Below are 26,368 nucleotides of genomic sequence, written 5' to 3'. Positions count from 1 at the left end.
TCTTGAAATTATGCTACATTAACAGCTGTGCTTTAACAGCAGCCGCTTCCACACGTTCCCATCCCCCCCGGAAGCATTAACCCGGTCGTGCCATTCCATTCCGTTCCGCTTCCAACCGTTTCACGCTCAGGCTTTGCTCCAAAGAAAGTTTTCATGCTCTCTTGCGCCGCAACAGCACATTTTGTGCTGTTTCTTGAGCGATTTGGCGTTCGCGCTTCGCGGATTTATGCTGCGGCGACTCTCATCATCAAAACCCAAAAAATTCTCAAACGTTGCGGACGCGTGTGTCGTGTGTGGATCCACAAAAGAGGTCCCTCCGTGAGAAAACTCTACCGTTTCGAAAGGGGGGAAAACAATAAATGCTGCCGCAGAAGCAGAGGCAGAAACAGAAACAGAAACAGAGAATGTTTGTCCATCTTTTTCCTCCCACCACCCTCTATTTATCTGTCTCTCTCGCGCTCTCTGTTGGCGGGTGCGGGCGTGTGTGTTTGTGCCTTAATTTGAAATAAAAATCAATCAAAAGCAGAGAGCAATAGAAATACAACAAAAACAAAAGCAAACGCCAAAAGCAAAGACAATAACAAAAACAACATTCACGTAGCGGCAGCATCGTTACGTCATGGCCGACGCCGGCGTCGTGCAGTAGCAGCAGCAGCAGCAGCGACCAGCTTTTGTTGTTGCTGTTGTTGTGCGTTGGCATACTTCAACGGCAGTTCATCCTCCCTCCGCTCCGCGCGTCTCTCTCTCGCTCACGGGTGCTAGTGTGTGTAAATCAGACAATTGTTTTTGCGCTTTTCGCAAGGGGAGCGGACCAGCAGCAGCAGCAGCAGCAGCAGCAGCAGCGGGAACGAGAGCAACAGGGAAACCAGCAAACGATAATTATTAAAATAAAACGTAAAAACCAAGAGACAGACAGACAGCAGCCACCAGAGAGAGACGCTCCGCTCTCTCAACAGCAGCAGCCGCAGCAGCAGCAGCAAAAACAAGCAGCACAAGCAGTGGGGCGGCTCTCTCTCACTCTCTCCATATAACAGCAACTCGACGAGAGAGCTTCAGCCCGTTCCACAACCATTCCGTTCCACTGCTAACAGAGGGAGAGAGCTTACAGAAAAGAGCTTACAGAGTGCTGTAAGCAGTGCCTGCCAGCCAGATTGCCGCTATCGTGGCGGTCTGTTCGATTCCGTGGTCGCACTCGTTTTTGTCGTTTCGTTCGGTGCGGCGGTTGCTTTCCAACCAAAATTAAGCAGTAGAAACAAGCAGTGAAAAGCAGCAACACAAATCTATCTACAACTAATCGCAAACAAAATATCAGCCACAAATGCAACCAATATTTTTTTTTAAGTAACCATTTTTTTTATGAACTGTGAAAAGAAACAAAAAACAAACAAACATATGCAGAAAATAAATAGCAGAAAATAAACAGAAGATACAACTACAGTTACAGATACATCAGCAGCTACACAACACACAGATATACAACACTCACACACACACACACACAGCCAGCGTTCCTGTACTCAAAAGCATTCCTAATCGCCGCAAAAAAATACATAAATAAAATATAATAACACAAAAAAAAAGAAAGAAAGAAAGAAAAAAAACACAACAACAAAGCAAGTAAAAACCAATGCAAAAAAGGGGAAATTATCAACACAGCCGAGAAAACAGCAGCACAAAAAAAGAAAGAAATAATGCGTAAAAACAATTCATTAAAATGCACAAAAAATACGAGTAAAAGCCACAACAAAAGCGAAGAAAAATCCTGTAAATAAATTTCATGGCTTAGAAAAATTAAACGTTCAAAAGTGTGACCAAAACAAGTGTCGAAACAAGAGAAAAAACGAGCGAATAATTCAAGCAAAATTTAGGAAATTTTAGAGGAATTCCTAAATCAATCTAAATCTAAATCTAAATCTATACAAAACAAAAAAGTTAGAACTAAAATAGTTAAACAAAATTGAACCCAAAAATATAAAACTAAAGGCCAAAATTCAGCAAAAGGTAAGCCACAAAAACAAAAAAGCAAACCCCCTTCTCCACCGACAGTCCATCCATCCATCCATCCATCAGGGACGAACATAGTTTCATTCATAAGGGAGCCCCACTGTTAATTATACGCTATTCATAGGCCGATACGATACGCGATCTGCTCTCTATAAATCGCATTCCGGCGACTTCCTGTCAACACACACCCGAACCCCACCCCCTCGCTGAACCCACCCTCTCGAGACCGAAAGAAAAACAATAAAAATTCATTAAAAAAAAACACACACGCACACACACACACACGCGCGAAAAAAGAGAAAGAGATACAAAATCCAGTCAAAAAAAAACTGTCTACTGTCCCCTGTCCCCTGTCCACAGAAATGCAATAAATTCTGAAATCAGCGATGGTATGTGGCCACTGGCCACTGGCCACACTATCTCGGGAGGGGAGGGGGAAAACGAAACGAAGAGATACAGATACACAGTCATCTCTTCAAAAAGATAGATTCCCCGCCATTCTACCGTGTAGTATCTGTAGATACAATATCTTGTATATAGAAACCAACAAAAACCAACAAAAAAGCGAATATAAAACATTTGTTTTAAAGCATTTTTGAATGCTTTTAAAACCCTTTAATATTTGTGTGTTTTGTGGCTGTCATAAAAAGTGTTGTAATAAATTAGCACACGGGACGGTAGGGGACGGAAGCCGAGGGAAAAACACGCCTATAGTATATGCCATACCAAAGATATAGATACTAGATACATTTTGGGTGGGATCGGATTGGTTCGTGGTCTCTTAAGAAGGCTTTGTCCAAACAATTTTTGTATAATTTATGGTTTCTGGTCTTTCAAAAAGGTCTCATACAAATTCGTTGGAAACGCTCTTTGAAAACCTTTTTGCAAAGGAATTTGATTCATTTTGTTAATGCCCAAACATTCCTTGGATGATTTATAGGTTCTCTTAAGAGAATTAGATCTATTATGATCATTCTTAGATATTCACTTACCATTGAAAAGTCTTCTTGTTGCTCACAATTTGCCTGAAACGAAACAAACGCTTTATATTTATGGTAGATGGGGCAAAACTTGAGAATAAGTTGATTTAAGCAGAAATCTAGTGTAAATCTTCACGTTTCCTGCCTTTGAACTAAACCTAAACAAGCATTAAATACAGTTTAGAGATTCGTTGGCTGAGATTAAGACATTTGAAGCATCGTTTAGGCCCAAGCATTTCCCAGAAGAAGTTTTATTTGTATTTATTTCGGAGTTCCACCAAAACAAAGCAGAACAAAACCAAGTCAAAGTCGCGTGTGGCACTCTACCCACCTTTTCTCCTACTCGCTCTCGCTCTCTCTCTCTGTCTCTCTCTCTGAGAGCAGTAGGCAAATCACTTCCGTTCAATGAACCCATGCGTAAGCGTAAGCCAAGAGCTCCATCAGCCGTGGCTCTGTGGCTCTGTGGCTCCTCTTGGTGGCGAGTATTGCCTTGGCTTTAGCTCTGGTTCTATGGCTCTGTGGCTCTGTGCCTCTGCCTCTTGTCCCACCACACACCAGCACCATCACCAGCGCCAGCACACCCCACTACACCGCTCTCACACTCGTGTGTGAGCCTCTGCCTCTGCCTGTGCCTCAGAGTCTTAGTCGTAGTCTCAGCTTTTTTCTGCTCTCTGCTTTGCACATAGATATTGTCTCACACTCGCACTCGCACTCACACAGAGAAACACTCGCACACAGAGAGTGGCAGTGGCAGTGGCAGTGGGGTGAGTGGAGGGGGGTAGTGGTGAAGAGGGGACACTCGCATGGAACACCAAAGCGTAGAAGATTTCTCGCTGCTTTGTCGTTTACCTTCCACCTTCTACCTGCCCCAGAGCCCCTCTTTCCTCAACCCTTTTCCCTTCAACAGCTTCGGGGCTCGGGCAGCTCTTTCTTCGTGAAAGAAGAAATGGGGGAATGCCAAGCATAAGAATGTTACGCATACGCCCTGCCGGAGACCCCGAAAGAGCCTCCCTCTTCTACTGCTACTACAACCATTCCGGCACTGCTTCTTGACATGATCTGATGCAATCCACTGCTTGTTTGGCTATTCAACTGCTTAGAAACTGAATCCTAGATCTCCAAACTGCTTGACAGGCTTATCTAATGCTTGCACTGCTTATCAACACATTCAATATATACAAATTGAATACAAATTACTGCAAAAATCAGCAAATTTTAATAAATTAATACAAATTTCGCATAAAATAATACGAATTTGGCATAAATAAAAGTTTAAATTAAAAGTTCATGAGAAAATCGAGTAGAAATCGAGCGAAAGAAGAAGAAACAGAAGCTCGACTGACAAGTTAATTAATCGAAAGCTAATTAAACAGCTGACGGCTGAAGGAGAGTAAGAGGGAGACCCTCAAGCACTCTCTCTCTCTCTCTCTCTCACGAAATCAAGGTCTTTTGTTTTTTTTTTGCGCCATAGTCCGTCTCCCTCTGTCGCTTATCAAGCGTCTGGTCCGGTCTGGTCTGGTCTGTGCGGCGGGTCTCTCGGTCTCCGTCTGGGTCTGGGCGTGAGGTCTGGGCTCTGTATGGTTCTGCGTCTGTTCTTTGGCTTCTGGAGAGCCGAATGCACGGCGGGATGGTGGTGGAACGGAGGGAGGGTAAAGTCAAGTCAAGAGTAACGTCTTATCATGAATTTCTGCTGAAAAGAGTCCACAGCCGGCGCACACAGAACAGAGATAGGAGCCCATGGACTTGAGCACCTGTCCGTCGCAGCAGGCAGCGACGTCAAACACAGCGTCAACCCGCGCCACCCACATGACCAGGCACCGCACCGCACCGCAACGCCGCAGCAACAGAACACGAGATTAGAGCCGCTGCCGAATGACGACTAACGACTGACGACTGACGAGCGACAACATTCCCCAAGGTCATTATTTGGCAGTGCAACAGAGAGCTCCAGCACCAGCACCAGCTCCAGCTCCAGCTCCTCCTGTCTCTCAGTCTCTCTGTGAACCGTGATTCCTGTCCAGATAATCACGTGCCGCCTCGTGAAGCATTGGTCAACGCACCCTCAAAAATCAGCCGCTGATCTTCAGCTGAGCGCCTCAAGGGAGGCAGGAGAGGGGCCACATCTCTCTGTCTGTGTCTGTGGAATGATGGGGTCTCATGGAATACCCATACCCTTATTTTTACCGGCATTCTGGCACTCCAGAGTCCAGTGGATACTCTTCATGTTTACACTGCTTCTTCTTCGAGGCAATCTACTGGTTCTCAAACTTCTACTGCTTCTTTCTCACACTGCTTCTCAGCTAATAATATCCTACAGATATTTCAAGATTCCTAAACTTTATACCGGTTAAACCTTCCGCTTCTTAGAAGGATCTACTGTAAATGAGGTTAGGAACATTGGCAATGAAACACTGACATGTTTGCTGAATGAAAAGTCAACAACCACACCACTATTTGGGCATACCCGCTTCCATGCCACTCTCTACTCTACTCTCGTCTATTCTCTGTATAAAAAGCGAATCATTAGAGTTCATAATCAACTCTACACACATACACACGGTCAGTGGAACACACTGGAACACCCATACACCCGTCCATTCATGTTCCAATCGGAATCAGTCCCGGCGGTCGCTCTGTCGATCCGTCGGTTGTTGTCTGGGTCGAAGTCTGAAATTTTTTTTTGTGTTTCATTTCGTTTCGTTTTTACTGTTTCTCTTGATTGTTGTTACTACTTTTCTGGATGTGTGTGTGTGTGTGTGTGTTCGTTTTGGTCGTTTTTTATTTGTTTTTGGTTTTTTGTTTTTGTTTCTGCCATTTGCTGTTGCCTTTTTTCCATTGTTTTCGCTGTCTTTTGGCGACTTTTCTACAGACATCGCGATTCCGAAATGTACGAGAGTATGGGTATATTTTGATCTGCGTCTTTTCTGATTTTGTTGCCTTATCGAGAGGGAACGGAGCCGGGCACCGTTCGTCTCCTCGATATCCGGCAGAGATGCGCCAGAGACATTTTCTCCAAGCGCAAAAGCCGAAGATGCTAATTTCCAAAGAGTTTCTATAAATTATAAATTATGAATATCTGCTGGAGTGTGTGGGGGCTTTCTTTTGTCTAAAGTCTATACGTATTTCCAGCTATCGTCACAGAAGAGGAGACCGGCCGCTGTGGAATTCTCTCGTGGTCTCGTATTCGTAATCGTATTCATAGTTCCAAAGGCGAAAAACGAAAAACGAAAAGCGAAAAGCGAACCGAACACCGTAACAACCGGACAGACCAGACAGGCTGAAAAATCGCTAATCGATTGTGACATGCGGTCTTTGCCTGATTTCTGATGCCAATTCGATGCGATTCCAAGAGTCCCCCAAGAGAGGGAGGAATATAGATAGAGAGACGGAGACGGACACGGGGAGAGAGCGGTTGAGAGAAAGATTAAAGAGAGGCTGAGATTCTAAAGATTAAAAGACAGGCAGAAGCAGAAGCAGCAGGAGATTATGTAATAAAAATAAAAATAAAGCCGGCTTTGATAGACTTTTTGTCTTCCTGCCTCCATCGGGGCCAGTCGGGTCGCCAATCAGCGACTCCTCAAACAAGCCTCTCTCCCCCTTTCCGTCCCCTACCGCTACCTATCTCTCTTCCTCTCTCTCTCTCTCGGGGGTCGCGGTTCGGGTATGTAAATCGTAATCCGTCCCAGTGTCAGACTTCTGAATATATTCCCAATCTCGCTCTCTCTCTTTCGTTCCCATACTATGTATATATGTATATTAGTTTGAGTGTAGGTGTGCGCGTGTAGGCGTTACAATGATTAGCAAATCTGGACACCAAAATCCAGACAGAATGAAATCCGGAAAGACAAGAGCCAGACGATAGACGAAAAAGAATTTCTCATCTGAGCAGACGCGAGGGGGAAGAATCAGTTCAAATGGAAGCAGTGGGAAGAAACAGTGCGAAGAAGCAGTGGGGGAAGCAGTGTAAACATAAATAGTGCTAGGAAGCAGAAGAAACAGCCATCGAAAGCAGTGCAGAGAAGCAGTTCTCAATACCTTAAGACACTATTCGGAATAAAATGGAGTTTTGCCTTTGGGGCAAGTGGAAATTCATAGTTAATATTTTGCTGATCCCAGAATCTTCCAAAAACGTACCACAAAACCCATTTATTTGCTGTAATTTTCCACTTCATGGTTGGCTCTGCCATTGGAATCCCATACAAAAAGCACCTGATTTTGCAGTTTAGTTTTTCAGAACGAAGAATCAGCAGGAAATTGGACGAACAAAACTATTGCATTTTGTTCGGGGTGGGGGGGGAGGGCTTCTATTTCGAAAGGGAAATCTGAGTTTTTAGATAAAGCAAAACATTCTTTATTTCGATGAAAAGGAGGAGGCTTCCAGTGGCTCCCAGTGGCACCCAGTGGCACCCGTTCGTTATCTGTCACACACCTGTAATGGGAGTGCATTTCATGAGAAAATCATCCGAAGCAGAAACCAGAACCTCGCAAAACGACGCAGTCGGAAGGGAAAAGGTGTCTGATGACACGGTATCACGGCATTACGGTATCACGGTACCCGACCCTGACTTGTGCCACGTCATGCCACCACTGTGCGGTGCCTGAGAGGCGCAGAGAGGGAGGAAGAGGTCGGAAGATAAGCGAAGGGAGGCCCCAGACATCAGCGGATGCTCGAAGCCAGAAAGGGGTGCGGGGTAGGCGGCAGTCTCTGATAAGCGGCAAGCAGCCTCTCCATCATCGAAAAATGTGGGCCTAGAAACGGAAGCTGACTATCGCAGAAGCACAGCAGCAGCAGCAGCAGCAGCGGATCTCTCTGTCTGGCTGAAGAACACCAGACACTTGACTCCGCTGCTACCCCCCCTACTCCCCCGCTCCAGCATGCTGTGCCTTGCTGCCACAACAATAGAATCGTTTGCTTCTTGGAAATTTGTCTCGACAATCGGCAGACCAGACCCCTGGCTCGAAAGGCTCGGAACTCGGAAGGCCCCGTGGATTCTTCTCGCTATCTCTCTTCGTGTTTTTTGTATTTTTTTTGTATTTTTGACTTGGCCAAAAGCCACGCCCCCATAAATTAAGGCTTTCGAGGGAGGGGGGAGAAGGAGCAGCGGAATGGACAGGTAGGAAGGAGAGACCTCCTTTGGCCTACATTATGTGAGGCACGAGAGAAGCGAAACGAACACACACACACACACACACACACACACACACACTACTGTGCATGTGTGTGTGTGTGTGTGTGTGTGACTTCATCAATGATTTATTTGCGTTTCGCGTGTGGAGGCGACCCCCGGAATGGCAAAATGTTGCATGTGGCAGAGGTCCTGCCTGCTGTTTCCTGCTGCTTGAAATGTTTTTTGGCTCCACCCCCCCCACTCCCCTACCACCCCCCCCCCCCGCTCTAAAAGTAGGTCAAATATTTTATCGTTACGCAAGATTATTTTCTGTCTGGGTTTTCGTGTGGCTTTTGGCTTTTGTGTTGTATTTTTCGCCGCTGCAGACAGCAATTAAAGGAAATCCCTTCAAAGCCTGCTCCACCCACCACCCATCCATCGCCCACACCCGTACATATCTGTGTGTGTGTGTGTGTGTGTGTGTGTGCGGCATATAATCACGTCATTCCGTCGCGTCGGTTAATACCCCCCCCTTCCAGACTTCTATATGTCTGGACGGATGAATCGATATGGTCTGGGGGAATCGCACACGTGCACACACTGGAAAGGGAAAAAGCGAGACAGAGAGAGAGGGAGTGAGTGAGAGAGAGTGAGTTCTGAATCAATGAGTGCCCCCGCGACTGATTACAAATGAAATCATAGAAAATATACGATTATATGTGGTTTTTTTTTATATTTTTTATTTGTATTTGTACTCCGTAAACGAATGAATGTCTGCTGATAATAAAATGCTAGACAGGCCAAAGGGGGAGGGGAGGCACTGGGGAATGGGGGGGGGGGGGGGAGGCCCTAACACACCATCCAATAAATTTCCACGTGCTAGAGAGAGGAGAAAACAGAAACAAGAAACAAGAAAATTCTCAACAACAAAAAATACGACAAATGGAAAAACAGAAACTTAAATTCCTGCAGAAAATATCAAAAATATACACATACGTATAGATATACATATATATAATATATTTCTATGTCTGCTAAAAAAGTGGATGGGAAAGAGACAGAGACAGAGAGAGAAAGAGAGAGAGAGAGATAGTTGTAGGCCTCGTGTGTGTTTTGTCTTCTTTTTCTGCTCAAAATGAATGATCTCTCAGGGATGGGGGTTGGGGGTTGGGGGCTGGGGGTTGGGGGCTGGGGTTGTGGCACTGCCAGCAAGGGTACTCCCGTGTGTACATCCCCGAAAAATTCTGCGATGTCGGACACAATTTGGGATCTCGGTTAAAGAGCGTGCGGCAGAGCAGCGTTGGGCAGAGGCAGTGGCTGCCAGCGCCGTGAGAGCGAGAGCGACTGCGAGTGCGAGAGAGATGGAAAAACCATGTTCAAAAATAGACAGACAAATTGTCGCGTCATGTTCACAAACAAAAACAACAACAACAGCAACAAAAAATAGTGTATATTTATAAATAAATTTGAAAACATTGTCATCGTTGAATTGTTGTTGCCATTGTAGTGGCGGGGATTTGTGCAGTGCAACAACAAAAACAAAAAAAATTAAAATAGAAACAAAAAAAAAAATACAAAGGAAAAGGGGGAAAATGGGGAAGGAGGTAAAGAAGGGTATATCCCCCTTTCGATATTCCCTTTCTAGCATAAGAAGTAAACAAAGCTGTTGCAAGCAGTTCAAAGTAGGTGTTTAACCGTTCAAAGATGTATTCACCATTAAGCAGTGCAAACTTCTAGTTGAAAAATTGCGAAACCATTCAAAGAAGTTCACATTCGTAGTTGTAAGCAGTTGAAAGTGTTATCCCACATAACAGCGTCATCTTTTAGCCCTCCAAGCAGTGTAGAAGTGTAAGATCCCTGGCATTTAGTACTCTACAATGCAAGCAGTGCATAGACTTTGAAAGAGTTATGTGTAAACTGTAGGGTAAGCATCAGCTCGAAGGCCTCATACCCTCTGCCGCAAAAAAATGGCATTGCGTTGACATCGTCTGACATTTTAACTTTAGTTTTGCTTGATTTTTTGTTGTTTGTTTTTACTGTGGTCTGTAGACACACAATTTATGTTCTCTGCTGCCACTGTTGTTGCAACATTTAGACAGATTAACTGCGTGCCACACAGAGGGGGCAGAGCCAGAGGCAGAGGCAGAGGGAGGGGCTAATAAACGACTTGACCCTGCCACGACGATGGATGCGCAGACATTAATTTCAATGAAATGCAATTAGCATAGATAGATCGAAATGCCACGACACACGACTCGGCGACTGCGAATCCGACTCTGGCTATGGATGGGGCTGGCTTGATTGTTTTTCTTTCGATCCCCATTCTTCCCCTCCCCCATTGGAGGCACAGCGGAGCACAGTTACCCCTTTTCGGCTTTCATCTTTCAAGTACTGCTTGCTTGCTGGCTTGCTTTTTCCCCGAGTTTGGGCAAAACGACTTGGATTACAATAGACAGGGAGAGAGAGAGACAGGCAGACAGGCAGACAGCCAGACAGAACGGTAGAGCAGGAGGGCGGGCAAACATCAAAGTGGAAGTGCCGACGCGGTTGTCCCGGCTTATTGTCTGTCCCACTCTTCACTCTCCACTCCCCGCCGCTCGCCCTCCTGTCTCCTGTTGTCTCTGTCTCCCACAGAGAAGACATGTAAGAAAAATCGATTATACTTCGGGAAACAGAACCTTTGCGGAACTTGAAGCGCGAGGCTTAAGCGATTTCTAATGAATTTTCGTATTTGTTTGTGTTTTGTGTTTATGCCCGCGAAGGAGAGACAGAGAGGGAAATATTTATAGGAGAAATATGAGGAGATACAAACAGATTAGAAATATTCCTAATAATTGTTTATGCTAATAAGCAGTTGTAAGCAGTAATACACGGTTCTTGGAGAATTGAGAATCGTGTTCTTACCTTTAAATAAACAATCAAGCAGTGCCGATCAAATTAAAAGCAATGCCTGGCCCTTGATCTAAGCAGAGGTACACAGCATTATAAGCCGTTACAAACAGTTCGCAAGCAGTGTGAAAAGGTTAAAGGGCTAACCATTCGTACAGAATATCTGGCAAGCAGTGCAAAGCAATAGAGTATCCATTTATCAAACTATTTTCGACCTTAAGCAGTGTTCTGTGCCCATTCCGTACATTGCACACACAAAGCAGTGCAAACATATTACGGAGCTTATAAAATATAGTTTTTTGTGCAAATTTCTATATAATTATTAACATTCCAGCACACAGAAATATTCCACACAGGCAAAACCCGACCCGCGATTAATCCCCGAGTCTTTAATTATATCGTGGTCGACTAATCTGTCCAATCTGACCAAAGCGCCATACATACATACTACTGCCATTCACATACATACACACATGTGTACGTGTATGTGCATATACGACAATTATTCCCGTGCCACAACGTCCGCCCATTGATGGTTGAACCTTTTTTGTGACATTATCAATCAATTAATGTGATTTAAAAACCATTAATAGGCTTTCACTAATCATTTTGTTTGGCCGGAATACGGGCAGAAATTAAACCAACATATCGGACATGTATATGGGGCAAGGGGGGGGCCGGGGGCCTGGGGGCTGGTTCGCCTCTGAAAAATATAAATTATAAATTAGCCACACGCGCTACTACCAATTTGCACGGCTGCCTGCACCTTTGGGTGATAGATGGAAAAACAAAGGCCGAGAACAGCGGTGGAAGACTGACTGATTGACTGATTGATTGACTGGGTGATTGATCAATGGGAACATTGGATGATGAAATACAAATACCCACAAAATGGAATCAATCTCTGGACTTCTTCCTTCTGGGGCACGGCTCTCGAGTGAGTATCTCAAGTAAATGCCATAGAAATGCACTCTCCCTGTACCGCTCTCCACCCTCCTCTCCTCGTTGGCTGACTAATCGATGAGTTTTTGTGAGTCAAGCAGCAGTAAATGCCTCCCAGCCCGGAGACAGTGTTGCAAAACGTTGACACAGTTTTGCAGAGAAAGAGAGAGAGAGAGAGAGGGAGAGAGGTGGTGCGATACTTGAGGCCTTTGTGTTTTTTTCTATTGTTTCCCCTTCCAGAAAAAGCAGAAAACGAGCCCCGCATGAACTAGTTTTTTCGGTCTGAGAGGCTAGACCCCCCCCCCCCCCACCACCACCCCAGCCACCGCGGTTTTTGACACGCCCACTGACCCACTTATGGGGCGCTATACGAAGGCTGAAAGGGTGGCGGCAGACAAGGGGGGGAGAGGCTACCGCCCTCCTAAACCAGGTCAATGAGTCATGTCATTGGCCGCGGGGCACTGACTACTGCTGGGGAGGACTACATGCCACATGCCACACAAGAATGAAACAAAAGTTAAACACGGATCCGATCCTCCACACAATTTTTGCGTAATATTTCGAAGCCTCTGTCAATATTTGCAAGCCATTCGCCATTCCGCAGTCACCATCCATCGGAATCATCATCTGTGGCAGTGGCAGTGGCACAAACAAACAGAACGGAACCGAACCGAACAGAACAGAAAACTCTACAATCAACATACGGCAGTGGGTCGGAGAGAGGGGTGTGTGGAGGGGGGGGGCATGCAAAAAATACGAACCAATCGAAAAATAAACAAATGAAAAAGAAAGTCAACACGAAAGTATGACACAATGTTGCAAATAAGGCACGAGTGGTGGAGAAATACGAGTGGAAAAGAAAGGGGGCTGATGGGGGCTGGAGAGGTGGGGGGGAAATGGGAAATATGAGAAGGCAGAAAGAGGAGAAATGGGGCAACCCAAGGCGGGCATCACCGATTGATACTTGAGCAAAGAGTGTGCCGCTAAAGGAAAGTCAATTGAAGCCGAAAGAGCTTCCAAGGAGATCGAATTATTGCAATTCTACAGCCATTAGGGGGGCTGTGGGGTATCCCCCCGCTTGGAACCGCCAAGAATGTCATGTCGCTGAACCTTGGAAAGATGATGAAATGCCGCGACAAACAAAACACATCGCATGCAAAAATGCCGTAAACGCTGCGTATACGTAATCGCTTGAATGTATTTGAAATATTGCGCATACGCCGGCATTTACACAATTAGCCACGTGATTTTCCACACTAATTAAATGCGTTTGCAAATTGGAAAATGGGAAAGCAGCAAGAGAGGAACGGGGCTGCCACCCCCAATGCCCCACCCAGTCACCCCCTTGAACAAATCAACCTCAAAATGGGAATTTCTCTCCCCCTCACGCTGTTGTTGTTCTTGTTGTTGTTGTTGGAATGCACTCGCATCGCTTAAAGGTCAAACGACAGGCGGCAAACACGAGCAGCAGCAGCAGCAGCAGAGCTACAGACAGCGGGGGGGGTGCGGCAGGGGGGTATCCACCTCATCATCAGCCGCTGCTGCCTGGGAATGGGCGAGGTCGACGCCGCTGTCTGCGGTTTGTTTCAGTTTTTTTTTTTCTTCTTTCTTTCTATTTTTTATTTTATTTTGCATTTTGTTCATTCATTTGCATTCCCTACCTCTCCGTCTCTCTCTCTCTCTCTCGCTCTTTCTGTCTGTTGCTGTGCGCAATGTCTACAGCTGCAAGCACACACACACACACACACACACACACACACACACACACAGAGGGAAAAAAGGGTTGGCCTCTCTCAAGGGGCGGTGTGGGTGGCGGCAGGGCGCAGGCAGAACTGTAATGCATCACAGACTGTGGGGACTTTGTCGACTTTTCATCTTTTGCCCCCAGCCTCCGCCGCCCCCCCCCCCCCCCCCCCCTCACCCCCGGACAACATTGTAATATTTTGTGCACTGAAAACTAGACAAAAATTCTTTGCCAAAAAAAAAAACAACAACAACAGCATTCAAACGACGCAGACGATGCTGGCGACTGACGTCAGCTGATGATGCTGCTGCCTGTCTACTGCTTCCTTTACCTCGGCTTCGTTTCCGCCTGATGTTTGCACTGCGTTGCATCTGGGCTTCATATGCACTGCTTGGTGTATTCTCTGCACTTTGAACTGCTTGACCTGGTTGTGTCTCATATGTGCTGCTGTCAACCTTGAACTGCTTGTACGCATTGAACCGTTGGCTTGGCATTCCCATACGGACTGCTTATTCTGCTGCTTACACGCACCGACAGAACAAGCAGTGCTTCGAAAACTGCCTACCAAACACAGATCCACAGATCCCCCATCTTAATCGTAGAAAATTCGACACAACAACACCCCTGACAAACGAAACAACAACACAATGAGCACCAAATGATATTTCAGATCTTTGTGATTTTTCAAGTTCAATGTCATCTCAATGTATTATGATTGCTAAAGCTCTCTTTGCCCTCTGGCCGGTTGGATGGATTTTGCTAGAGGAAAAGGCATGACATTCTCCAGAGTCCAGGCTCCACACACAATATCCACAATCCACACACAACCTTGACATCCAATCAAGGTGTCAATGGCATTGCCCCCAAAAAACCGTGTGGCTATTTGGCAATGGGTATGCGGGTGTTGATGGGGATGGGGATGGGGCAAGTACTGCACTTGACTGTCATTAGCGCAACGATCATAATCATTGAATTAATAACTTTTGTTGTGCGACAGAGCCAGAGAAAGAAAGAAGGCAAGTCCAAAAGGTGGATCATCCCGCGATCTTCTCGCGCACTCAATCAAATGCAATTTGGGGGAAATTACTCTCGATTGTACATACATATATGGTGGAATTATCTCTGCCTCTATACATATTCGGTCAAGGAACTTCACGAATAGAGAGATTGAAACAAGTTTCCCTCCCCCTCCCCCTCCCCCTCGCCTCCTCCGTATGCACTCGCCCCTCCACTGGTGTCTACCGTTCAATGTCCGTTCCACTATTAAATAAAAATAGCCACGAAAGTCGTTTGCTTGGATCGATCGCTGTGGCTAAAAGTGTTAGCCAACTGTCCGATCCGATCCGAACCGAACCGAACCGATCCGTCTCTACCCCCCCCTCGTCTGGCTTTGGGGGGGTCTGACGCCCGTCTGGTGGTGGGACTGGGGCCAGTGCCAGTGCCGTCTGGTGCGATCAATTCAAATATTGAAATTGAAATTCACACAATTATTTTAGCACTTTTCAATAGTCGAAACGGGACGGAGGGGCCACACGTGCGTCAGCGGTTCAATCGAACGTTTAAACAGATTTTGAACCGTTGCCATGTATTCCTTTCTCTTTCATGGGTCTGGGGTCTGCGGTCTGGGGTCTGCGGTCTGGTTGGGCCTTTATTTTATAGGGTATCAGTTGATTAGTAGTCCCAGACGCAAAACGTGGCCCCAGACGTGCTCAATCATTTCACTTGCGATAAAATTAATTGCAACAACCAGAAACGAGCGGCAACAATTAAAAAAAAAAACACACACACTCACACATATCACCCAAATGGAATGATCAGTTTAATGAATACCCTGTAGATCGTCAAAGACTATCTGTTTTGGGGCTTGTAAAGATGATTCCAAGAAGAAATATGAAACCATAATTGAATTTCCTATCCCTATTCGTATCTTTCGCTTTTATGGATATTATCGGACTTTGAAGTGTGTGGTGCCACAGCCGATTACAGGGTAGCCCCAACAACAGCAGCAACAGCAACAGCAACAGAAACAGCAACTGCAACAGCAACAAAATATATAATTATCTAAAAACAAAGGCTATAAAAGGCAGCCCTCGAGCGAGTGACTGGCGAATGGCGACTCGACTCGACTCGACCCGCGACCGTAGGATAGGCTACGGCTAACAGTTGAGTCACCTGAGACGGTTAAAACCTGAGTGACAGACGCGCGGGACAGCGGCGGACTGGGCGACGGGAGACGGGAATGGGCCTGGGACTGGGGCTGGGGCTGGGAATGCGCAAAAGTCTAAAGTGCTGCCACTTGTGCTTTTTCGTCGTCGGTTTTCCGCTGAAGAGCAAGAGCAAGCAGTGCAAGCACACGCGGGGAGTACAGTCAGAGTGAGAGTCAGAGAGCCAGAGAGTCAGCGAGTCATAGACATTGTTGACATATTTTTCACTTTGTTGCTTGTTTTTGCTTTTGTTTTCGTGCGATGTACATTTTAATTTCAGTTGATTAACTTTTTTCGCTGTCTGTCTGGCATGCAAAGACCCGTACTCGTACCCGTACCCGTACCCGTACCCCTACCGTGTACCCCTTTCTGCCGTGTCTGCCGTGTGTTTGTTGTATAATTGTCTCTCCAGTCTCTAATACCCTTTGCAGAGCCCAGAGAGAGTGTTGATTAAAAGAAAAAAAAAAACATTGCAGAGATATCCTGATATCCAGTCGGAGACCTCGGGTGACCAGAAAGATGTTGCCCGACCAATCGAGAGGGTATCAAATGCTTCGGCTATTTTCTGGTCTTGTTATTTGTTTGTGTGTGTTTTTTTTTGTTCACTTTTCTGCGCAGCATTTCTCTTTTTCATTAAAATCATAAATTACTGAAAAATCTCCAAACAACCCCACACCCCACACCCCTCCCCCTTCCCCATCTTGTCGTATATTTTCATTTTCATTCACTGATCGTCAGAGAATGAGGGAGAGCGGGAGGCAGACGGACGTACAGGGGGTAAGGAGGGGCTCTAGCCCATGGTCGAGTGGGTGCGATAGAGATGGCAACGTTTACATAGCTGCGTCATTTTCGCCTTGATGAAATTGCGCTGTTCCACCGAACGTTGAACGTGTTGTAGCTGCCGGCGTTGTTGTTGCAACCGAATATCAGACAGAGCGTCATGATATTTACTGCTTGTGTGATTGTAAAATCTTGTTGCGCAAGCCATCGCCGCTTTTGTATCTGTGTATCTGTGTATCTCTCGCAAAACGAACGAACGCGAACGCATGTACATACAATATCTCTCTCATTCTGTGGCTGTGGCTGTGTGTTGTCGTCTATGTTTGCTCTGTTACAGGGTCTGCGACCGCGACGGGTGGCCTCTGTTTGTCTGCCGTTCTATCAGCGCTGTCTGGGTCTGCGTCTGTCCGCCGTCCGTCTCTATGTCCCCCCGTCTTGCCGTGCCGTGTCGGTTGGAATGTGGCTGCCATATCGCCCATAATACCCATTACTAATTGAAGCGTTTTGGTTACAATGGTACTTTTTAATACAAAGTGGTATAAAAATAACCCCGTAAGTTTTGTGCAGCGTAATGGCTGGGATCGATTTGTGGGGCGAAAGCTGTGGTCAGATATTCTAAATATAGCCCTACGATGGTCACAGATGTCTAGACAGATCACCCAGAGAGAAAACATAACCAAGCAGTGCGAGATGGGCCGGCACACCGTTGCGTATCATTGATATCCAGCATTGGGCAATTAATAGCAAGCAGTTCAGAAGCAGTGCATACAAGCAGTGCATCCAATAAGCTTCATATAATTAATATCACCCATCAAGCAGTTTACAAGCAAGCATGCCATACATACAAGCAGTTCGTATGCAGTGAAAGTGCATGCAAGCAGTTTAAAATGCATAGGCATCACTCTCGCTCTCCTCCTCTCTATTTTTCGATTATAAGGTATTCTCTGTGTCAATCTCATTCCATCGATAGCCTTCTTTTCGCCTATTTGTTTATCGAATTGCCGTCCGCCTACATTCGCGCACTCACTCACACGCTCGCCCTCCCTTTCTCTCTGTTTCTCTGTTGCTCTCGCTCGCCGACTACCGCTACAATTGTGCGCATGTGTGCTTGTATCACACTTAAGTCGTCTGCTATCTAGTCTAGACGCATACGTCTGCGGTGTGTCCGTGTCCCCTGTCCTCTGTCCGTCCGTCTATATCTCTGCACGGGTACGGGTACGGGTACGGCACCTTGTAGATAGCGAGCGGCAGTCGTACATACTTTACTTTACTTTTCTTATGTTTTTTTTTGTTGTTTTTGTTGCTTCTGCTCTGTTGTCTGTTGTCTATTTCTCTTGCTCTTTCCTCTTTCATTGTTATTTCGGCTGTGCAGTGGGCCGTACTAGCTTTACGTTTTGTTTCGTTTCGTTTCGTATCGTTTATTTATAGTAATTAACGCAGTGCGTGAGGGGGAATAAATTATTTAAATTTACCCAAAAAAAAAAAAAAAACACAGAGGTAATTATTTAAATAAATAATTTAACGGCAAAGGAAAACAATATTGTTTCGACTTTCTCCAAGCAAAAAGTTTCTTAAAATTAAATACTAGACTTTGGGCCACAGATTAGGATAGATAAATGTGTGTTATTTTTTTAAGACCTAAAATTAACAACATTTTTCGTACATTTGTTCTGTGTTGCAGGTGGCTTGTTGCTAATCGCCATTAGTTTGTCCGTGTGCTTGGCCTGCGGCAGTGTGTTGGTGGCCGCAATTGCCCTACGCTCTGCCCCAGCAACAGCAGCTGGAGCAACGACAACAACAACAGCAGCAGCAGCAGCAACAGCAACAGCAACACTGACACTAGAAGCAGCAGCGACGCGAAGGATACGCCACAAACGTCGCTCGTCGCAACGACGGCGCAGCAGCAACAACGCGGTGCTGTCAACGGGGATTGGACTGGTAACGGGTAACGAGGCTATCTCTGCTCTGGCCCTACCACTCGCCACCGCCACCGCCTCCGCCGCCACCGCCACCAGCTGCACCGCCTCCAACAGCGCATTGGGCTCCGCTGCAGCGGATCAGACAGTAGCAGGCGCCGCAGAAGCAGCAGCAGCAGCAGCAGCAGCAGAGACAGCAGCAACAACAACAGCACTTTTGCCAACCGAGCCGGAACATTCTGTACCCGTAAGTACTTCCCACCCACCTACCACCTACCACCCCCTTGAAAGGAAGAAAGAAGGAACATAAAAAAAAAGTAGAAAGAAAAAGTTCTGAAACAGTTGGAAACAGGGACGAAACGCATGGGATTGGTCCTCTCCTCGCTGTCGCGTCGCGTCTGCTCTAGACTGCACGGCCAGAAAAAGTAGGGTACAAAACACGAGAGGGTCTAAATCGGTCAAAGGTCATGTACATACCTAAGTAAATAGTTGAAAAAGTATCCAAATAAATAATAAGGTATAGAAATAAATGATCGATGAAACTTCAAGTGAATGACAACAATAATGTCTCTCAGTGTAGCCATAAAACGAATGCCAAAAGGAGACACGTGTCGAAAGTTTTCTCTTTTTGTGTGCTGCCTTTTGCCTTTGCCTTCTTCGCCTGCCAATATCCCTGCCATGCATTCCCTTTTGTGACCAAGCAGACAGACAGACCGAGAGAGAGAGGGAGCGGGAAGAGGTACAAAGAGCGAGCCCATCACTCCCTCTGCCAATGCAGTAATTTTCATAGCGGTGGGCAAAAGTCCTTGAAGCTACACAGCAAGCAGTGGAGAGGAGAGGAGAGGAGAGGAAAGGGAAAGCAGGGCAAGCAGGGCAAGCAGGGCAGGCACAGGCAGCGCAGCAGACATGCTTAAATTGCTTTCGTCGTCGCCTACGCAGCGGCCCGAGCACGAGCCAGAGCCAGAGCCCGAGCCGAGTCTTATGTAACTGCGCCTACTGCTCTGTCGCGACGCCCTTTACAGGTTCCACTTCCTCCACTGCTACTGCTTCTGGGTCGGGTCTCTCTTTTCGCATGCTGTGTGTGTGTTATGCAATGTTTGTTGAATGCACAGCACGTCCTTTGGTGTCTGCCTTAAGTTTGTTTCGGTCTCTCTTTCTTTCTCTTTCTCTCGCTATCACTATATCACTCTGTCACTCTGTCTCTCATTTGGTATTCAATTTTTATCACTCCCCCAAAAATAACAAGAACATAAAAACAGAAGAAAAAAAAAACCATTTGCTGTCTGCCATTTTTATGCGTCTTTATTATAATAATGGCCAAGACAAATTCAATTTCTCCATCAGCGCTTTGTCTATTTGCCTGACTTTAAATGGTGTGGTGGCCCATTCTTATTTATCGTAGAATTTGCTTATTGAATTTCCACTCTGCGCCGGCTCTGGCCTTGAGGCGGGTTTCGCCTTAATGGAACCGCCGTACCGTACTGCACTGCACGACACACTCTGGGCTCCACAAACGCGTCTTGTGGCTTCTATGCGGGCACCCACATGTGTGGATTTTGTGGATTTTGTGGATTCCCTCGGCTTGCGCTCATTAGGACGACCCCCAGCCCAAGCCCAAGCCAAGGCACGACGGCGTGGCCAAAGACGTTAAGGCGGCTTTGGAGATTGCGGTTTTAAGATTTGCTATTACTATGGGGACAGAGGTGATGAGGGGCAGGTGCCAGCACGCCCATTACAAAAGATTAAAGTCGGCAACTTTGACAAATTGTTACTCGGTCTGCTGACATCTTCCAGTGCGCATTTGCTCATTTTTCTACATTTCTAGATTTCTTTTTTGCCTTTTGTTTCATTTGCCCACGCCAAATGAACATTATGAATGAAAAACTGCGTCTGTACAGTGAGGTCCCCATGTGGAAGTCGGCTTGGGGAGAACTCTAGATAAGTGCAGGCCCAAGCACATGACAGGTGTCTCCACTGTATTGGAATATAATAAATGAATGCCTTCCAACATTGCTCAGAGTGTTCTCTCCCGCTCTCCCGCTCTCCTGCTCTCCCGCTCTCTTGCTCCCCAGCGCCGCCTGTCGGCAAAGCCATTTAGCAGTAAAGACGAAGGGAGGCGACGGCGCGGGGGCATGGTGGAGACATTGCGTGGGCGGCATTGCTCTTGCGGCTTCTTGCTGCTTGCTGCTTGCTGCCAACGCAATGGGAAACACAATTGCCGCTAATAACCCAAGGCGTTTAGCGGCAGAGGCAGTGCCAGAGCGACGGAAGAGCGGCGTCGACAGAGGCAGCCAGGCGTTGTGTTTTAATCGAATTTTATTTGCCGCCGTTAGCCAATGAATAATTCAAATTGATTATTAAAATGTGCTCGCATGAGCCACACACACACACATTCGCATGGTTACACACGTTGTAGGCGTTAACATTAGGCCGAGAGCGGGGCGTAGATGTGTGAAAGAGGAACTTTCATTAAAACCGTTATCTATGCCAGACGCACGCACCAGACACGCAGAGACTTGCATAAATTACAATTACATTTACAGAGAGCGTGAGAGTAAGCGAGATAAACATACAGACGTACATCTGTGTGTTAATGTGTGTACATATGTACATATGTGGAGCAACAGCTGTTTGTTACCCTTGCACTCATTCCTCCCAGTGTTGACTGGTGGCGGGCACATTTTTGTGGCCTAAACAAACATTGAAAGTCGAAAAGTTTCAAGGATACTGCCAGGAACAAGGGACCCACACAAGGGTCTGTCTGCGTCTGATATTATGTCACTTTTCGTTAGACCCAAAAAGATAAACAACAGATGCAGAAAGAGCCGGTTATGGCCTGGCTTACGCCCAACAACAACAGCGACATCAGAAAGCACAAATTTCTCTTACGTCAGAGAGGGTGGCGGGGAGGGGGAAAGACGGGGACGGAGACCCCCCAACAGAAAATGAGGTTATTGCCAATCCTGTCTGCAATGCTCGAGTAAACATTTTAACCTAATTTTTTGCCGCCAGCGAGCGAGGGGAGAAAGAGGCAGAGAGAGAGAGAGAGAGTGAGAGACGGAAGATGCCCCAGACAATGTGATGCGATATTTGCTGCTCAGATTACCCAAAAAACAGAAACAATAAAATTCGAAAGTGGAAGGCTATACTCGGGAACCGAAATATTGATACCCTTGCGGAGGGTATCGTTTCCAGGGCAGCTATAAGATAAGGAGTCAGCCAACTGGACAACTGCTACTAATGAAGAATATATTTCAGTGCGCTATGGATTTGAAAATGCTTGTCAAACATATCGCTATAATCCACATACACAACCTGCAAGGGTGCGGCAAAAAAATACGACAGGCCAAAAAGAAAAGAACTTACTCGCACAACACACATGATCGCAGACTGGTGGCCACATAGCTTCACGAGATTTTAATTTACAAAATTGCATTTGCATATTTGTATAATTTACAAAGTCTTTTCGGCCACCGCCGCCGCGACCGTTGCCGAAAATATTCGTGCCCGATTATTTGCCGTTGTTTCTGCAGAGATTTGTCATTTCTTTCTTTCATGCCCGCTTGCACACATCAATCGGCCGGTGGGGTGCGGCGGCTGGGGCAGGTAACGGAATGTAGAACATGTTGAGTTATGAGAATGGCCATTTTCAAATAGACACTCGCTTACACACACACACATACACACACGATGCCGTACACAACATAACGGTGTACTCGGACGTAGTATGGAAACTTAGATAGCGGCGGCTCAAGAATCGCGCCAAAATGCAGAGAGCAGCATATCAAGAAAAAAATGCACTGAAACACTAGAAAAAAAACACACACACAAAAAACAACAATGGCAAAGACTGCACAGCACTTTTACAAACACAATAAACACTAAATAACAATTTTACAACGATTTTAAATAAAACACCGGCAGAGAGCGGAGAGCGGAGCAACTGATCAAAGCCGTGATTTGGGCACACTGCGATTGCAGACCTATCGACCTATCGCAAATACAAAGAGGTGGCTGAAGACTGCGGGGGCATTTTAGCTAGCCAAAAAAGTATTATCACGATTTTACGGGAATCCCAAATCGGCAGACGTATTAATTTAAGATATTGAAATAAAAAAGAAGTCACAGATGAGAGTTGGTCACACTGCAATGACCTATCGATTGGCCACTGCACAGCACTGCCCGAAGCTTCTAAAATTTTCGTTTGAACCGCAAGAATGGTCACTAACTACGGGGAGCTGGTGGTGAAGCAGAATCACTGCGAGGACACCGTGAAGGTGCTGCACGGGCGCGTGGCCGATCTGGAGCTGCCCGAGAAAGTGGACGGGATTGTATGCAACTGGATGGGTCACTCGCTGCTGTGGAAGTCGGAGATCCTGGAGGTGCTCGAGGCACGGGATCGCTGGCTGAAGAAGAATGGCTTCATCCGAGATGCAAGATACGGCTGAAGGTCACCAAGGATGGGCACCTGGAGTGCTTCACTCTGTACTTCGATGTGTCGTTCAGCCAATGCCATCTCCAGCGCACCCTCAGCTGCAATCCCTGTCTCGCCAGCGGCCGCAATTCGCTCTGGCTGCAGACGGCTCTTTTCGTCGAGAGTTCCTGCACTATGCGGGTCGCTTCATCTTCCGCCCCCTAAAGGGATTCGACACAAATCAGATGGAGATTATCATCAAGCTTCATGTGAGCGAGTTCTTCAAGGGGGCCCTGCCGGAGTACTTTGGCAATCGTTTGGTCAACAAGCGCTGGCTGATGATGGAGCGCGACCAGACGGTGGCCGAGGTGGATAGCTGTCAGGACGAGGATTTTTGAGTGTAATAATCATATATTATATGTTTAGGATTTCTTCTTCCCTTTCTGTTACCCTTCACCTGCCCCTTGGCGTGGAGCATGTTCTAATGGGATTCTCTGTTCTGTTTGTATTTGCAGATGCTATCGGTACAGACGGCCGGCTGCGCGGGAATGGAGCGGCTCGGCGTTCCGACCCGCACATCATTAAGCACACCACCCGACGATAGGTAGGCAGATAGATCAAAGAAACAGCAGATCTCCCCCATGAGAAAGTGAATGCTAATCCATCGATTGATTGTCTTGTCTCTCTGCAGGGATCAATTTAGATGTAGAATGCGCGTAGATGCGCTCCAGGCACGTGAGCTCTTGGCTGTACGTGGCGATTCTGTGATTCGTAGCGCCGGCAACAATCAGCAGCACCAGCAGCAGCAGCAGCAACCATCACTCCATCTCCATCATCACAACAATAAGCAACAACATTCCCACCATCAGCATCAGCAGCAACGCATGACAACTCCAACGACGCACAGCTCCAGCTCTAGCTTCAGCGCAGGCACCGGCAGTGGCACCGGCAGTGGCAGTGGCAGTGGCAGTACAGGGCTCAACAACAACAACAACAACAACAATAGTATTAGTAGTAATGTGGCGCGAGGCGGCATCGAGGCCACCACACTCAAGTATGGCAACACGGGGAGCGGGAGCGGGAGTGGGAGTGGGAAGGGCGAGAGCTCCTCCTCATTGTCTTCGTGTGGCTCCTCGCTGCAGAGCCACAGCAACGACCACCATCAACATTACCAATATCAGCAGCAGCAGCAGACCCCGCGCTGTCCCCACCATGTACCACTGCCGGACAGCGAGTACGGACAGGATCGTCATCTGCAGATCAGGAGTAGCTACCAGGTAAGTCCTTCGGCAGTCAATAGAAAAGCCCAACGTGTGCTAACATTTCACTTTTCGAAAACAGCAATCGGAGATCACCAGATCGTACACCAAACCGCCGCCCAATAAGACCGTGAGGGATGTGCCCGAGCAAATCTCGGCGGGCTGTGGCAGTTCCAGCTACCGCCTGACCACGCTCCAGGCCGCCGCCACGGGGGGCATCATCAGCGGGTCGTCCACGTACACAGCCTCCTCGTCCTCGGCGTCCACCTCCAAGTCCAAGCCGAACGCCATAACCAAGTTCTTCTCACGCATCAGTTCTCCAAAGTCGCCGCCGGCGGGGGGCAGCTGCTCGAGCCAGCCTCCATCACTAGCCTCCTCCGCCTCGATGTCGTCCTCGGCCTCCTCGCTGGCCTCCTCGTCCTGTGTGTCCACCTCATCGTCCGCCTCCTCGCTGGCCGCTGCCCCCCTGCCCACGCTGCCCATCTCCAATGCGGCCACGCTGAAGAGCACGGCATGCGGCTACGGGACCAATCCGAGTGCGACGACAGCAGCCGCCGGCAGCAGTCACCACAGCTACGTGGCAACGCCCGCAGCGACAGGAAGCTGCACCCCCGAAAGGATACCCACGCCGCCGCTCTCCGTCTGTGTGCCCATTGGGGCTGGCCTGCAGCTCCTCAAGAGCAGTAGCTTCAATCTTCCCGCCGAGACAGCAGCAGCAGCCGCAGCAGCAGCAGGAGGAGTAGCGGAAGGAGTGGCAGAGTCCCTGCTCCCTGCCACAATGAGCCGCAATAATTCCAACTCTAGCATGATGAGCTGCCATTGCAGCTGCAATAGCCGGAATTGCAGCCACTGTGCGGCCAACTCATAACTGAGCTCGTGTTAAGTTAACTCTTAGTTACACAATACATCTATCTATCTATATAGCTCTATAGCTACAGATACATATGTAATTATTATAATTATATTATATATAGTATGTATTTATATATATATATATATATATATATATATTTTTTTTTTTTTTATGTTAGCTTACATTATGTTAAAGTTTAACCGATCAGATTTATTTTGTGTAGGTCTGTCGCCAACGTTGCGCTGGTACGAAAAGACTGTTTATTAGTCAGAATTTAATTTGTAAATTTCGAGTAGAGAGAGGAGAAGGAGAGATGTAAGCTGAGCTAGAGAAGTAGAGAAAGATAGAGAGAGAGAGAGAGAAATAGAAGAGGAGGAGGAGGAGAGAACCCGCTGCGCTGCCGCCTTGCATCTCCCACAGCAACACACAGAAACACAGAAACAGACAAACGATAAACTTAATTTAGTTATTTTAAAATCATTTCCATTTGTTGCCTGCTAAATGAAAATAAAAGAAACTTGAAAGAGACACCATACCACAATAGAGACATGCAGAAAAGAGAGAAGTGAAGAAACGATGGAGAGAAGGAAATAATAACAAATTATATAAGTGAATATGTAATTGTAATTTTATGATCAATACACTTATAGTATACACTTTAGTTTGAATAACTCTAGTTTTTAGTGAAGCCAACCAACTCTTAACTATACTCTATCCACCCCAAACCGACCCGACCCGACCCGCCCCGCCCCACCCTGACCTCTTCTTCCCTATACCACATACCCTGTACGCTACCCTCCTTATACCCTATATTATTATATGCATGGCCCATGTGCTGGAACACACGAAAACAAAACACACACCCACACAAACACAAACAATTTTTAGTTCAATTGAAATTTGTATATTTGCTAACGGAATTACAATGTAAAAAAAAACAACAAAAAAACGAGAAAAATGAAATGAAATCTATGTAAACCAAATTGTAGAGAAATTATCGTTTTAATTTTTATTTATTTCTTTGATTTTTCCCTTATTTAGCAAATAAGAGATAGTGCTTTTAAAAATTGTAAAGATCGATCAAGTATCGATAAGGCTCTGTCTTCCTTTTGTTGGAAAATAGTCCATCCTTAGCTCAGTGGCGCCACCAGCTGCGTAATTGTTGGTTATTGGAACTACACCATAGAGGTGGTGCCTAACAAAAGCAAGACAGTCATTAAAATGAATCATTCAATTCAATCAGATAAAGCCTTTAAAGAAGCCTTTAAGGATTGC

General features: G+C 46.6%; 4 protein-coding genes across 5 annotated transcripts in view; 3 read left to right on the top strand and 1 right to left on the bottom strand.

Annotated features, from left to right (window-relative positions):
- LOC6599796 overlaps positions 1 to 3,023 on the bottom strand; it is a 28,053-nt gene extending 25,030 nt beyond the window's left edge. The window contains exon 1 of the mRNA XM_002024930.2: positions 2,997 to 3,023. Within this exon, the coding sequence (XP_002024966.2) occupies positions 2,997 to 2,999 (3 nt within the window). The 5' untranslated portion in view covers positions 3,000 to 3,023. The remainder of the gene's footprint in view (positions 1 to 2,996) is intronic.
- Positions 1,944 to 25,166, top strand: LOC6599797 (P17/29C-like protein DDB_G0287399). Of its 2 annotated transcripts, XM_026991561.1 has the most exons (5): positions 1,944 to 2,001; positions 18,333 to 18,814; positions 23,497 to 23,585; positions 23,673 to 24,258; positions 24,323 to 25,166. In XM_026991561.1, exons 3-5 carry the CDS (start codon positions 23,497 to 23,499, stop codon positions 25,106 to 25,108), a joined length of 1,461 nt encoding a protein of 486 aa, XP_026847362.1. In that variant the 5' UTR covers positions 1,944 to 2,001; positions 18,333 to 18,814; the 3' UTR covers positions 25,109 to 25,166. The 2 variants fall into 2 exon arrangements, with proteins under 2 accessions (XP_026847362.1, XP_026847363.1); XM_026991562.1 differs by lacking the exons at positions 1,944 to 2,001; positions 18,333 to 18,814 and adding an exon at positions 23,364 to 23,381.
- LOC6599798 (probable protein arginine N-methyltransferase 6.1) lies at positions 22,785 to 23,015 on the top strand. The gene has a single exon (XM_026991582.1). The coding sequence runs from the start codon at positions 22,785 to 22,787 to the stop codon at positions 23,013 to 23,015; it is 231 nt and encodes a 76-aa protein (XP_026847383.1).
- On the top strand, positions 23,077 to 23,379 carry LOC113566337. Its single transcript, XM_026991580.1, has one exon. The coding sequence runs from the start codon at positions 23,077 to 23,079 to the stop codon at positions 23,377 to 23,379; it is 303 nt and encodes a 100-aa protein (XP_026847381.1).
- Positions 25,167 to 26,368: the final 1,202 nt, after the last annotated feature.

Source organism: Drosophila persimilis, unplaced genomic scaffold (assembly GCF_003286085.1).
Source record: "Drosophila persimilis strain 14011-0111.01,24,50 unplaced genomic scaffold, DperRS2 tig00000676-arrow-arrow-pilon, whole genome shotgun sequence".
Taxonomy (NCBI): domain Eukaryota; kingdom Metazoa; phylum Arthropoda; class Insecta; order Diptera; family Drosophilidae; genus Drosophila; species Drosophila persimilis.
The sequence above is the reverse complement of the archived record's forward strand: the minus strand, read 5'-3'. Positions and strand labels throughout refer to the sequence as shown.

Bases quoted from the DNA above. Each gene is read 5' to 3' on its own strand.
- LOC6599798 (XM_026991582.1), top strand. From the start codon at position 22,785: ATGGTCACTAACTACGGGGAGCTGGTGGTGAAGCAGAATCACTGCGAG.
- LOC113566337 (XM_026991580.1), top strand. From the start codon at position 23,077: ATGCCATCTCCAGCGCACCCTCAGCTGCAATCCCTGTCTCGCCAGCGG.
- LOC6599797 (XM_026991561.1), top strand. From the start codon at position 23,497: ATGCTATCGGTACAGACGGCCGGCTGCGCGGGAATGGAGCGGCTCGGC. The intron at 23,586-23,672 runs GTAGGCAGATAG...GTCTCTCTGCAG, and splicing joins AGCACACCACCCGACGATAG to GGATCAATTTAGATGTAGAA. The intron at 24,259-24,322 runs GTAAGTCCTTCG...TTTCGAAAACAG, and splicing joins AGATCAGGAGTAGCTACCAG to CAATCGGAGATCACCAGATC.